This window comes from Pseudoliparis swirei, chromosome 4 (assembly GCF_029220125.1).
Source record: "Pseudoliparis swirei isolate HS2019 ecotype Mariana Trench chromosome 4, NWPU_hadal_v1, whole genome shotgun sequence".
Classification (NCBI taxonomy): Eukaryota; Metazoa; Chordata; class Actinopteri; order Perciformes; family Liparidae; genus Pseudoliparis; species Pseudoliparis swirei.
In genome coordinates, this window is record NC_079391.1 from 12,661,567 (window position 1) to 12,674,758 (window position 13,192).

The 13,192-nt window shown below is 40.5% G+C and overlaps 2 protein-coding genes across 3 annotated transcripts in view; both read left to right on the top strand.

Moving 5' to 3' along the window:
* mrvi1 (murine retrovirus integration site 1 homolog) overlaps window positions 1-9,321 on the top strand; it is a 36,737-nt gene extending 27,416 nt beyond the window's left edge. The window contains exons 19-32 of the mRNA XM_056412718.1: window positions 47-100; window positions 846-1,289; window positions 1,409-1,487; window positions 1,835-1,955; window positions 2,097-2,127; window positions 3,198-3,338; window positions 3,556-3,687; window positions 4,745-4,898; window positions 5,436-5,485; window positions 5,806-5,946; window positions 6,563-6,624; window positions 7,266-7,388; window positions 7,841-7,969; window positions 8,376-9,321. Of these exons, the coding sequence (XP_056268693.1) occupies window positions 47-100; window positions 846-1,289; window positions 1,409-1,487; window positions 1,835-1,955; window positions 2,097-2,127; window positions 3,198-3,338; window positions 3,556-3,687; window positions 4,745-4,898; window positions 5,436-5,485; window positions 5,806-5,946; window positions 6,563-6,624; window positions 7,266-7,388; window positions 7,841-7,969; window positions 8,376-8,538 (1,824 nt within the window). The 3' untranslated portion in view covers window positions 8,539-9,321. The remainder of the gene's footprint in view (window positions 1-46; window positions 101-845; window positions 1,290-1,408; window positions 1,488-1,834; window positions 1,956-2,096; window positions 2,128-3,197; window positions 3,339-3,555; window positions 3,688-4,744; window positions 4,899-5,435; window positions 5,486-5,805; window positions 5,947-6,562; window positions 6,625-7,265; window positions 7,389-7,840; window positions 7,970-8,375) is intronic.
* A 97-nt stretch (window positions 9,322-9,418) lies between these two features.
* On the top strand, window positions 9,419-13,097 carry lyve1a (lymphatic vessel endothelial hyaluronic receptor 1a). Of its 2 annotated transcripts, XM_056413646.1 has the most exons (7): window positions 9,419-10,252; window positions 10,322-10,472; window positions 10,615-10,798; window positions 10,890-11,029; window positions 11,592-11,792; window positions 11,973-12,045; window positions 12,299-13,097. In XM_056413646.1, the coding sequence occupies exons 2-7, from the start codon at window positions 10,391-10,393 to the stop codon at window positions 12,447-12,449; spliced, it is 831 nt and encodes a 276-aa protein (XP_056269621.1). In that variant the 5' UTR covers window positions 9,419-10,252; window positions 10,322-10,390; the 3' UTR covers window positions 12,450-13,097. The 2 variants fall into 2 exon arrangements, with proteins under 2 accessions (XP_056269621.1, XP_056269620.1); XM_056413645.1 differs by having other exon boundaries at window positions 9,419-10,472.
* Window positions 13,098-13,192: the final 95 nt, after the last annotated feature.

Below are 13,192 nucleotides of genomic sequence, written 5' to 3' on the forward strand. Positions count from 1 at the left end.
TTTTAAAGTAATATTTGTTAATTTGCAATGTTGTCTTTTCTTGCAGCATCTGGAAGTTCCTTCAGTGCGAGATCAGCCTGACTTGACACAGGATCAAGAGGTTCGATTAACAGATCTATTTCTATTCACACATTGTGGCGGCGCGGTGTGTTTAGGCTTGGCTGCAGAGTGGGTGGAGCAAGGGTGTGGTTCAGGGAATGGTGCCTGATTGTCATCAGCTGGACTGATTGGTCATCAGTCCAGCTGATGACAATCTGTGTTTGTGTCTCTGCGAGTCTGTCTCTATAAAGGAGCGGGACAGACTGAAGACGAGAGTGCAGAGCAGAGACACAGTCTGCGGGCTGAATTAAATAAAAGATATTACCAAATATCCCTCTAGCTGCTCATCCTTGGTGCTCAGGGGGGAGGAAACCCATTGGTGACGGAAACAAACGTGTCACACACGTATATGACCAACTGTATATGGTCTAATGCACATACAGAGGTTTGAAGAAGAGTTAAGTCATGCAAAAGCATCCTACAAAATATAAGTCCGAAAAAAACATCCTAACACTTGAGCCAAATGTTTACTGACTTTCTGAAAGAGGTTTTTAATCATGCTAGCAGGGGCGTGGCTCTCGAGGAATGGCACCACTTTGGTCCAACCAGAAATTTGCCATGAAATTGTGCACAGACTTTCATGCTTCCCAGATGACTTGTCTTGAACACCTCATGACTTTGATCCCTTCAAACGCTTCACGTATCCCAAGAAATGTCTATCTATACGGGGAAGTTGCAGAAAAGGGTTATGAACACAATATGAATAATATGTGTATTAATAATGGTTATTATCTTGCTAACCTCAGGGCAACAGACTATTGGTGGACTGGAGGCCCTCCGAGAAGAGGAAAGTGTCCTCTGGGACTCTAACACCCCGTTTTGCTGTTCAGAAAGAGAACTGTGACCCTGCTGTCCCTAAAAGTCCTCCAGCAGTCGGTAAAGCGGACGAGGGACCTGGGCCAGGTCGAAACCCCAACCAGGCCCTGGCCACAGGGGTTGCCAAGCCCGTCCCTCGACCCCCTACTCAGCAGGCCCCCTGTACAGCAGAGATCAAAACGATTGGGGCCTTCCCTCCACTCATGAGGGCCGTTTCATGGGATGTTGTCGGCACCCTCAATTCTCGAAATGGCGTCCCAACAGCAGAGGATACCCTCTCAGACAAGCCCAGGGATGCTGCCTTCAAGTCCTCAGGGTTCAAGGACCTCCCCGCTCAGCAGGGAGGTGCACAGAAACTGTCTAAATTCAGAGAGGTAAAGATGCCGTTTCACTGTCATTAATGCTGGATTTGGTTGTTCAACGCCTCTTCTGTCAAATGTTGTGTAAGTGCGTTGTTCTTGTGTTCATTGTGTGTGTGGTTTTGCGTATCCAGGAGCACAAGCTGTTGCGTAACCAAAGCACAGTGGGATCCAAGTTACCGGACTTGAGTGAAGCTGCCGAACAGGAAAGAGGTAACAGTTTTCCCTCGTGTCCGTGTATGACAGAAAGTGCTTTCAGTGCTGCGTTTAAGGGTGGGCCCTTCCTGAATCTCAGGGAAAATCTGTTGCAGTCAGCAAATGATGATGATCTTCTTGTTTTTTTTCCCTCGGTGCCACCCATTTGCTGGCAAACTCATAACAGAGAAATAAATGTTGTTTGCGTTTTCCATCAGCAGATGGCATGATTGTTAAAGTATGTGAGCTAAAGATCACCAGAGGAATATGAAATGAGATGGTTTCATGTATTTTGTGTGTTTTGGAAAGAGACTGAGAGCAGGTAATTGGCTTTAGGACTGATTTATGCAACAATGTGTCTGCAGGAGCTCCACCTTCTCCAAACTCGACCAGTAGTGAGGAGGCAAAGGAGAAGTTGGACTCCATGCCAAACATTTCTGATGTGATGCTGAGAAAACTCAAACTCCACCGAGGTCTACCAGGCTGGTGTGCAACAACTGCTGCTTTAGTTCACTTCCCTCTTTTGCCTAGTTTTCTCTGTCTAATCGATAACAAATCTTTATTTTGCTGTAGACAAGTACTTTATGTGCATTACTCGCCATACTAACAGCTCCTCTTTCATTCCAGTGCACCCCCTCTGTCTGAAAAAGAAGTTGAGGTTGGTATCAGATCTGTTCAGGTTTTGAATTTTTCTCACACAGTCTTCCTGCTAAAAAATAAAGAACAAAGTCAGAAAAACATCATATTGTTAACCTTTCATGATGAGGAATTGAACGTTGTCCATTTATTCTCCGGTTGATTTAGTTTTTATATGATGCTTGGGCTTGTCACACGGTAAGAGAACCAAAAAGTGCATTTGAACTATTCTTTCAATAATTGAACATTTTTAAATCACTTTGGTGGTCTGTATAAACATGATTTGTAAACACATTTACTGCTAAAAAACAATTAGATGTGTTAAATATCAGAAGAAAACTAATAAAACTAGAATTGCCCTCATACAGTTTTCTCATATATTTATTCCGAGAAGGAAATATATTCAATTTGATATTCTCATTTAAATGTATGCCTTCAAAACACAGACATTAACGATGTGCGTGAGTCTCCATATAATGGGTCCTAAATTGACGGTCAGCTGTAATCTGTTTACTTTGAGCAGAAAATGAAACAAGCACTTTGATCTTTTGTTGCACTCGCCTCTGAACATCCGCCATGCCCAATGTTCATAATCATCAGTTTTGTTCCCAAAAGTATTATTTTGATGGCGTTTGCTCAACAAGAAAGGTTATTTTTCTGTTCCTGATCAGACCTAGGAAACACTCGAGCTATTTCCTGTGGAGAAAAAAATGCAAACATTAGTGACGTTGTCAGGCTCGGCTGCAGCTTGTCTCGCTTTTCCCACTGGGATCTGTCTGGTTCAGCAAGGTCATAGATTTCCTCTCAGTTGTGACCCATGTGTGTTGAAAAACGGTGAGGACCTGCTTTGATCAACTCAGCAAAACATCAAGTGGTCAAATGTCAGAGTCACAGCTTGTTCCCAATGCTTGGCTCATGGCGACTCGGTTCTCCCTCACACGTTAACCAATACAAATGCTATCTCGTAATACTGTGTGTGTGCTGCACTGTGGTGGAGTTTTATATGGAGTTGGTGTGTTGCCATCACCAGTAGTTAATGTGCCTTTAATGTGCCATTCCAAGTGTTATATTGCAGCGACTTCCTCCCCACAGAACGCTTTTGTCCAGCTGTCACTGGCATTTCGCAATGACAACTACACTCTGGAGATGCGGCTCAAACAGGCGGAGAGGGAGAGGAACCTGACTGAGGAAGACACGGAGAAAGAACTGGAAGAGTTCAAAGGAGCACTGAAGGTCAGCCCTCAAATACAGCAGCTGACATTAAATTGACGAGAAAAGAAGAATTCCCTCTGGCTCTTTAGTGCTTGTTCGTCCGTTTAATGTTTCCTGGAAACGTCCCACAGTAAATATGTATCTTGTCTGAGTCCGACCCCAGGTACAGAAGAGGACATTGATGTTCAGGGTGTTTTCCTGAGAGAGTTGTAACGAGGCGGCGTTGTGTTTCTTGTAGATGACTTCGCCGCAGTGGCAGAATTTGGAGCAGCGTGAGGCCTACCAGCGCCTCATCGAGACGGTAGCCGTGCTGCACCGGCTGGCCACGCGGCTCTCCAGCAGATCGGAGATCGTCGGAGCAGTTCGACAGGTGCAGTCACACAAACGCAATCAGATGGCAATGCAAAGAGAGCAGATGCAGAACAGATAAGGGGAACGCTGCCTTATGTCAATATACAGCACATCTTGTTTTTTTTAAATACTGACTTTTTCAGGATGTCTCGGGGTCACTGGGAAGCCTGTTTGGCAGCATGTGAAATAATTATGGGAAAGGTCTTTATCTGATGTCATGGTCGGCCAAACCAAACATCAATTCAAGAGCAAATTTACTGTTTTTGCAGTACAAAGGTCTTTTAGCTATTAATAATCCCATATTATTCTGATGAATTACTGCCCTTTTTATCTTTTCCTTGTACTGCTTACCCATCCATAAATAAAAATCTAATTCTAAGAATATATCAACCGCACGGAAATAATTTTCATATAACATCAGATTACGTGAAGTCACTCGACTTTCAGTTTGTTTTCTTGACAGCCACATTCATATATTTATATATTATATTCTTTGTGGGTTTTGCAAATAACTACTTGGAAGTGTGTGGATCCCCATACTGTAGAAGGAAAAGGCAAATATATGAAGCAGGATATGTTGTAACTATAAGGTCTTTTCCACAAGGTATTTTCTCTCCGTGTACATATTTTAACAGCTGTTCCTGTAGGGTTTGGTCTCACTGCTCTTTCCAACCCTGTTCCCAAAATCTGTCAGCAGCTTTGAGCAAAACCTTCTGATGAACCCGCTGCACGCTACCAGCCCTTAGCTGACTTACACACGCAAACTTAGCAACTCGCCAGTGTAGAAAGTTGAATGTAAAAAGACGGATATTTGGAGAGACCAAACCATGAAACGTGAATACACCAGTTAATATTGGAATTATATTCATCTGTTGTCTAAAAACACAATATTCATGGGAAGATACATGTGTATGTGTCCGTTGGTTAGTTAGCAGTCACTTTGTTAAATTGGTCAATATTCCTTTCACGAAGAGTCATTTGTTTAAAGTGTGTCTGCTAAAAGGCTTTAGGTCAGACACGAGTCGTCTATACTTTATAATGTCTTGCCGTATTGACTGATCTTCTTTGTGCAACAGGAGAAACGTATGAACAAGGCCACCGAGGTCATGATACAATATGTGGACAATCTGAAGAGGACGTACGAGAAGGACCATGCGGAGCTGACGGAGTTCAAGAAGCTGGCCAACCAGAACTCAAATCGCTGTTACGGAGGGTCCATAGACACTGGAGGTAAGACAGGTCGACACGGCATGTGACCTGACTGTGTTGTAGCTCTGTTGTGCTGTTCATTCTGGTCACATGACATCTGTTGTACTTCTGTCCATCCTGATTGAGGGATTCACCTCGTAAGAAGGACATTTACAGCTGTTTGTTCATAAGCAGATTTAGAATTTGACTTAAATTTTTTTTTTTTATCTCAACTACTTCTAAACATCAGTAATAGTAATGCAATAATATAGTTTAACATCTAAAAGGAGATGTTCTGTTAGCTGGAAATATTTCTTTACTTTTATTGAACATTGAATCAAGAACTTGTACTTGAGATTGAAGTAAAATATAATAATGGTAAAATCTCATTTGAATACCTACTGTACTCATGGTTTTATGTCACTTCAGAATAAAAGCTGTAATATATTAAATATAGTAAACTTTTTAATAAGATAATACGTTTTCCTACCGCTGATCTCCACCATCTCTTCTCTGCTGTCTTACTGAGCAGCATGAGATGAATGTGATGCTGTATCCTGTGTGTCTTTGTCTTTAAAGATGATGGAGTACCGCGGCCGTCAAGATCGTTGTCCCTTACCCTGGGAAAGGTAAGTGCTTCAGTTTTTCACTTTTTTTGTGATGAAATAATTAGTTGATTAATCAACAGAAAACTACAACTTTTTGATAAATGGTTACTTTTTATCTAACGGTCATCTATTAAGCACATTCTTTGATTCCAGCTTCTTAAATTGGAAGATTTGCTGCCTTCTCTGTTTCTTATGGTTTTAGTCAGTCACTCTTCTTTTGGGGACATCATCATGCCTTTGTCATTGTCGTTTATGTAAAAGCAAAACAATCTTACATCCCTAAACTCTCACTTTTCAACCTTACCACTGGCACGTGCTCCGTCTCCTTTCACCCTCACTAGGCTCTGCCCAGACGGAGGGTGAGCGTAGCAGTGGTGCCGAAATTTAACCTCCTTAACATCCCGGGTCAGACCCCAGTCATAGCCGGCCCGGGCCCGGGCCCCAACATTGGACCCATGGCTAGTGCTACTCTTCCTGCCCTGGTAGGTCGTCCTGTCTTGTCCTGTCTTGTCCTGTCCTGTTGTGTCCTATTGTGTCCTGTTGTGTCCTGTCTGGGCACAACAGGACACATATCAAGCATTTAATGCAGTGACACGCACTCTTTCCAATTGGCTGCTGAGTCAGAGTTTTGTGATGAATTCACTCTTTGTTCAGGACATTGTGTTTCTTTCTATTTCAAAATGGATGAATATTGTTTTGGAATGTAAACCATTTGTCTCATTTTGCTGTAATTGGTTATTAGTAATACTTTCTGGTCCAAGTCATATCTAGAGTAATTGTCAGTGATGGATAGTAACTAAATATATTCACACAAGTATGGTACTTAAGTACAAATTTGAGATGCTTGTATTTTAAATTAAGCTGCTTTATTGTTACTCTACTACTCTCAAAGGGAAATATAGTAATGTGATATGGATTTGAAAAACAATTCCCAAAAAGCAGATTCTATTTGAAGTTTCTTGTAACATTATGATATCTTTTAATTGTTAGCAGTCCCCCTCAACACGCATTTCCACTCTAACCTTCTATAAGGATTTCTGTTTATTGTGTATTATTGCAATCATTTTCTTCTACAATATTCAACACTCTCCTTTTCAGTGTGAAGCGAATTATGTGAAAGCCAACGCTCCCACAGAGGCGGCACGACCAGCAGCAGAATGGTATGTTTCATGTTCTCGTGGCGTGTTCTTACACATACATAAAGACGTGAATGCATACACAGTGTGTACACACACCATTGCTTGATTCCCAAGGTCCCCACACAATGGTGCTGAAACAATGGGCCAAGACAAGCCTGAACTTGTAATCATTCTTATCAAGAGCATTTTGTGCTGCAGTGGGACCTTTTTGTCTCGTTTATGTGACTTTCAGGTTGTGTTTTACCGTGTAGAGAAAAGCCCCAGTGGGGTGAGAATATCCCCGACATCATAAAAACAATCAAACCCTGCTGCCATTGATGGATATGCTGGCCTGGGACATAATATAAACATTTGTACAAAGAGTTTGACAAAGTCCAGGCACAAGCCTCCAATCATATCCTGGTTATAGAGAGAGCCCAAGTGGAGCTCTCGAGTGTCGAGATGCTCGCTGAGGAGACAAGAATAGCAAAAACAAATGTGCAAAGTGCCCGCTCTATTCTTTTAGTTTTCACCTGCGATAGTGTCTGTAATGCACACTAGCACACAGCGCTGCAGGTTGTCTGTTATGAAACACGGCCGCAGTGTTGTGATTGAACCTCAACGTGCACTAAATGTGATGGTGTGGTGTCCTGATTTGTTCTTTCCCATCTGAAACAATGCAGTGGAAAGAGTGTGTCGGAGCAGGAAAGGGTGCCAGCCAAGCCTCCAGTCAACATAGAAGAGATCAGAGCAGAGATCAGAGCCGAGCTCAAGGCCAAGATTGAGGAGGAGTCGTATAATAAAGGGTGAGGCCGTCTCAACTCATCCTAACTACACACAAACGCACTCTGTATGAAGACATTGTTGCTTCTCATCATAAACCACCAAATTCAAGGGACTCCTCAGTTATGTTGTGCGGGTGTATATAATGTTTGGTATACAAAGACTTTTGAATGAATTCCATATTGTACGTTGCCGCCTGATGATAATAATAATAATAATAATAATAATAATAATAATACTACATTTATTTTATAAGGCGCCTTTCAAGGCACTCAAGGTGGCCGTACAACACATTAAAACAGTTACAGTTAAGATAACCGGAGAGCAGCGGCAGCTAAACGCGCCAGCGTTCACTCCCGGTAGAGACGTAAAGGATGAAAGATTACAGCACAAAATAGGATGTGATGATAGGACGTCAATATTAATACTGTATATTCTTAGATCTTGCATGTTAATGTGAACATTTCAAATGCAGCTTACAAGAAGGACTGAAGCAAAGCAAAGTTCTCCAGGAGGAGAAGAAGGAGGCGGAGGACGCTGCAGAGAAGTTGCTGGAATTGAAAAATAAAGATGAAGAGAGTGGAAAAAAGAGAAGGACAAGCAGGTGAACTGAACCTGTTGCTGTGAAAAGAAGCAGCAAAGCACACACTCCTGTCTTCATACAACAACAACAACAACAACAACACTATTGTCTGCCACTGACATTTCATTGCGATAAACATGGTAGATTATAGACACAAAGTCTTTATGTAGCTCTACATAGTTTGCATATTATTATCCATGAATGGTCAAATATACAAGAAAAAGGTGAAATTAAATCGGAAGGAATAAACTGACATATCCATTATTAACAAATACATAATCAAATGTTCCCATCCTTTCAATGTATAAATCATTCTGATCATTTCATTAGATACATGGATTTATTTGATCTGTTGCAGTAAATGTTTAAACTGTTATCAACAATGAACACATCCGATGTTAACTGTACGAGGTCATTATCTCCACAGGAGGATGGAGGAGGTTCTGGTTCTTCTTGGTCGGTTTTGTCCCAAGATTCCCCTGAGTCGGCGAATTCTCTGGATCGCCCTGACACTGTTTGTGGTGATGTGTCTGGTTATCAGTATCTTTACATTCTTCAGTGACTACTACAACAGACGAGAGGACACGTAAGCAGAGACGGACTTTAGTGCGAGGCAAGAGGAAGATCCGTGGACTGAGTGTAGCAGAACAACCAAAGAACCCGGTTGCCCTCTGTCTCTGCCAGTTGACCATATCACCACACTCGGACTCACTTGAATCCATGGCCCTGACTCTCGAGGGCCAAAGACGTTTTGGGAAGCTTAATGGATAATGTTGCCTTTGTTATAGTTAACAGTTCATTTTTATTAAGTTATAATGTTTGTTTGGATAAAAAAATGTACAGATAATTTCTGTTTAGGAAAAAAATATATAGTGCATATGTATATATATATATATAATATATATATAAGCTTATTTTGGTTTGGGTAGTTCTTTTTATAAATATGGCCTTTTCTGTTAAATGCTGCAGTAGAAAAAGTGTATATTCAACGACACTCTAATGTTATAAGCATAATCTCTCAGGTCCAATAGATAATAAAGCCCTAAGAGATGTCAACTAATATTTAAAAATATAGAATATAAAGAAATGTTTTTTTTAATTTCTATTATGTGTATTTAAATACTTTCAAATAGAAGCACATTCCAAAGTAGTTCCTCAAGTGCAATATGTTGTTGCAGTCGAAGGTTCTTGTTTGTGCCATTTTGTCTTCAGAGCACTGAGAGATTTCTTCTTTTATGAGAGCACTGATTAGATGGCATTAGGCTTATTTTTATCCTCTTTGCACATGTGTGCCAACCTTTGTTGTTAGTTTATGTTTGTAGATTTGAGGATCTGCCACTTTACCTTTATAAATAAAGGTGCCTGAAAAGATATTGCAGTTGTTTCTACTGAGAAATATAAGATGCTAGCCGGTTGGTGCTATATTCTCTCTTCTAACATACGAACATCTAACTGTAGAAACAAGTCACACATTGACATACCTTTTCAAATTGTATGATGAGTGTGTTGCTTAAATTATATTTGGAGCATCATTATTATTCATTTGGATTCTGGTTTCTGGCCTCCTGGTAAATTTACATTCAATATTCACTCCCTTACATCTCTGTTTTTGTTCACCACCAGCTCCTGAGATGTAAATACAATAAGTACATGTAGCTGCTGGCTGTAACTGAACATTTATCTTGCAGGCAACATAGTGCTAGCGATGCAACTAAAGCTAAATGTATATTTTTTGTTCTCATCAACATGACTGTTCTCACTTTCCAACAAATCAACATTCTCGCTCAATGAGCCCAAAAACACCCAAACACCTTAAGAGAAGTTAATATCTGCCCTTTTCCGTTGCCCCTGATCGGTCATTTATTATGCCCTCATTGACACCTCCCATCTAACAAAAACACTGCTGCATGTTCGTCAGCTCTGCGTCATTTCCTGCCGTCAGGTCGTATGGAGATGTTTTTGTGGAAGTGGGATGTAGTCGTGTGCCAAAAACTCATCAGAGGATACCAGAGATCATGAGCATGTTCATGGTTGAGTAATTCCCCATGGGAGGAAATCATTTGGAGAGGGTGCCCAGTGTCAGATGTCAGTAACAGTGCATGTTGCCTATAGGAGGACTCTTATCACAAGCTGTATTTTCACAAGAACAATTAACTACATTTTGCAATGCATTTCTGGAGCTTTATCTCCTGTTGACATATTTATTGTATCTCTTCGTCTCCTGGGCCCTGCTCCGAGAACATATGATGGCTCTTGATGTGGCCCTGGAGCAGAACTTCCCTCTTCCTTTTCCGCTACTTTCTGGTAATGACCAAGTCCACACGCCCCAGTGAACAGGATCAACCCTATTTAACCCTGTCATCTGCCTCACAGGCACATAAAACCGTGCCTCACTTTCCATCGCTCTGCTTTCATCCGACTCAACTCTGACAAGTCTTAAATATGATCTGGCTTTGCATCACATCGCTGTTCGCAATTACTCCAGTCACCTCTGATCAAAATACGGAATCAAGCCGCATCAGAGGTAAGTGAATCCAGCAGTTTTGATATTTATTGATTTGTAAAATTATATTTTGGGGTTCAAATAAAATGTCTGGAGATAAATGTAAGCAACTCCTCCACTGAAAATAACCTATATCTAAAAAAAATGTGTGTGCTGTTTCCAGTTTTCCCAGCAGAAAACCAAAGTATTGCTGGAGTTTTCAAGGTTAGTGGCTTGAATGGCCTCAACCAGTCTCAGTACACCTTCAATGCCTCTGATGCTCGGAAGCTCTGCTCATCCCTCGGAGTGAACATTGCCTCAAAAGCACAAGTACAGGAAGCTCTGACTCGAGGTTTAGAAACGTGCAGGTAAGACCTGAGAAACAAAATTCCTCTTAGTCATCTCAGTGGAGTTTAATGAAACGTCCCTGATATTGTGTCATTTTTGGAATTGATTCAGGTTTGGATGGATTGATGAACATTTTGCAGTCATCCCCCGCATCAATGCCCTTCCTAATTGTGGCCAAAACCGCAAAGGCTTGGTGACATGGCGAGCGTCTGTTACACGAAGATTTGATGTGTTTTGCTTCAATGAATCAGGTATGAACATTTTTATATAGATTTTTTGTCAAGTACTTTACGCGACACAAAAAGAGGCAGTACTTTATGGAAGATATCGTGCAAGCTAACACTGTCAAATGTTTTTGTTCTGTAAATAAAACATATACAGAAGGTATTAAGTTTTACTCACATTAGTGAAAGTGAATAGTAACAATTCATGTATTTTCATGTTGACCAACTTTGAATATAGCCACATTTATTATCTATGCTACAGAATTTTGTTTTTGCTCCACTACTTTGCTCTAAATTCATGAGAAATACATGTAAGACTAAAATTGTGGATATCATAAAAGGCTTGTTTAAACCTTTTCAATTGTGATGTTTATTTGATTTAATACATAAACTAAATATGTATCATTAGTGCCAAAAACCCATTCATAAATGCCTGCATGGGTTATCAAGCTGGACAAGGACTTCACTTTCATAACATAGTTGCCAATGGGAGACAAAAAAAACATTTTTTATGAATGACCACCAGAACAAAGTTTGCACTTTATATAACAGGTATCTAATCTCTCATGGCCTTTATGCACATACACAGATGCAGCGACACAATTGAAGGATGCAACAACTGATAGTCTTTTGAACCAGAGGGATTACTCTAAAGCAGCAAGTACTACCCGGACCACGCACTCTACATCTTCCTCCTCCTCTCGTCCTTCTTCCTCCTCAACTTCTAAAACCATTGGCAGTGAGGCACAACCAGCCCGGTTTGTTGGCAGTGCACAAAGCTCTACTGGAGGTATGATAATTATATTTAAGGGAATTCATTCTGTGGAAGAACGTTTTGTCATATTCAATTTATACTGCTCGGACAATATTGTATTAAGTGAAAACATACAAGTAAACACTCCAAAGAAACATGTTTGGCGTGACTTTTGTTTCTTATGACTGATGTCTTTGCCCTTTCATGTTTTTCCAGTGACGGTGATACTCATCACCTCAACGTGTGCCCTTCTCCTTATGACAATGATCCTCCTTGCGTACATACAAATGTAAGTGGTTTTCTAAATTCGAACAAATTAGTTGTGGTTAAATGTTTCTATATGAAGAAGTACATACATGAATCAGCTAAGAGGTAATTGCTTCTTAGTGGGCTCTGTATAGCACTACTCAATAACGCCTCACTGTATAACAGCACTGAAGAGCTGTGGATAAACTGATAACACACGTATGAAATCATGTTGGTTCTTATTGCCTCTAGAAGAGCATCATATGATGTGTTTCTCTCTCTCTCTCTGTGAAAAGGAGGAGGAGTCGTGCTCTGAGCTTTGACGTGAAGCAGCAGCAAGAATACATCCAGACAGAAGAGTGGACATGTGTAAAGAACATAAAGGAAACCAAGGAAACCGCTCTGGAAGATGAGAGGATAGAAGTGGATGATGACAATGCAAGTTAAATACAATCTGATGTGATTGTTTTTAGAGGCACTACCATGGACAACGACTGAATATTATTTTTAAAGACGAACGCGTCAATTGTTTTGTTTGAAAGAAATGTAACATAATGGCCATGAAGAGCTTTTATTTTTGTAGGTGTGTGTTTTTTGAATTCATGTGATATGATTACATGGTGCAGTTTAGCCATTAGATGGCAATGTTTGCTTTCCAATAATCATTGTGAAGACAGAATACCTTTTTATTCTTTTGCCATACAGTATATTGCTTCAGATGATGAGCATTGATGTAAATGCAACATTTCTAGAACAATTTCAAACATTTCTTAAAAAGTAATTTGCCGTTAAGAACTTTTGTGTTTCCCTAAGCTTAAATATATATTCATATCTTTTCAAACCTCTTTAAAACACGCCACAGTATTTTAGGGAGAGACGGAGGAAATGTACCAGACATCTGTTATCAGAGTCGTCTCTCACATTGTGTTACGTTCTCTCAAGCATAAATGTTCTCGTGTCTGATGTACAGTATATACAGTAACTGTTTCTAACTGTTTCTTTGGCATACCCCCATTCACAAAATGGAGTGTAAGGTACAGTTGTTTATACATTGTGGGTTTGTGTAATCGCAAGTGATTAAATGTGTCTCTCACATCTGGCCCTCGACAGCTTTTCTCTAAACCTTTGAGAAACAAAGTGCCATCAGTCATCCAAAGCATTCGTTTTCAAACTTAAGGTAAATGGTGTTT

Bases quoted from the DNA above. Each gene is read 5' to 3' on its own strand.
- lyve1a (XM_056413645.1), top strand. From the start codon at position 10,391: ATGATCTGGCTTTGCATCACATCGCTGTTCGCAATTACTCCAGTCACC. The intron at 10,473-10,614 runs GTAAGTGAATCC...TGCTGTTTCCAG, and splicing joins GGAATCAAGCCGCATCAGAG to TTTTCCCAGCAGAAAACCAA. The intron at 11,030-11,591 runs GTATGAACATTT...GCACATACACAG, and splicing joins GTTTTGCTTCAATGAATCAG to ATGCAGCGACACAATTGAAG.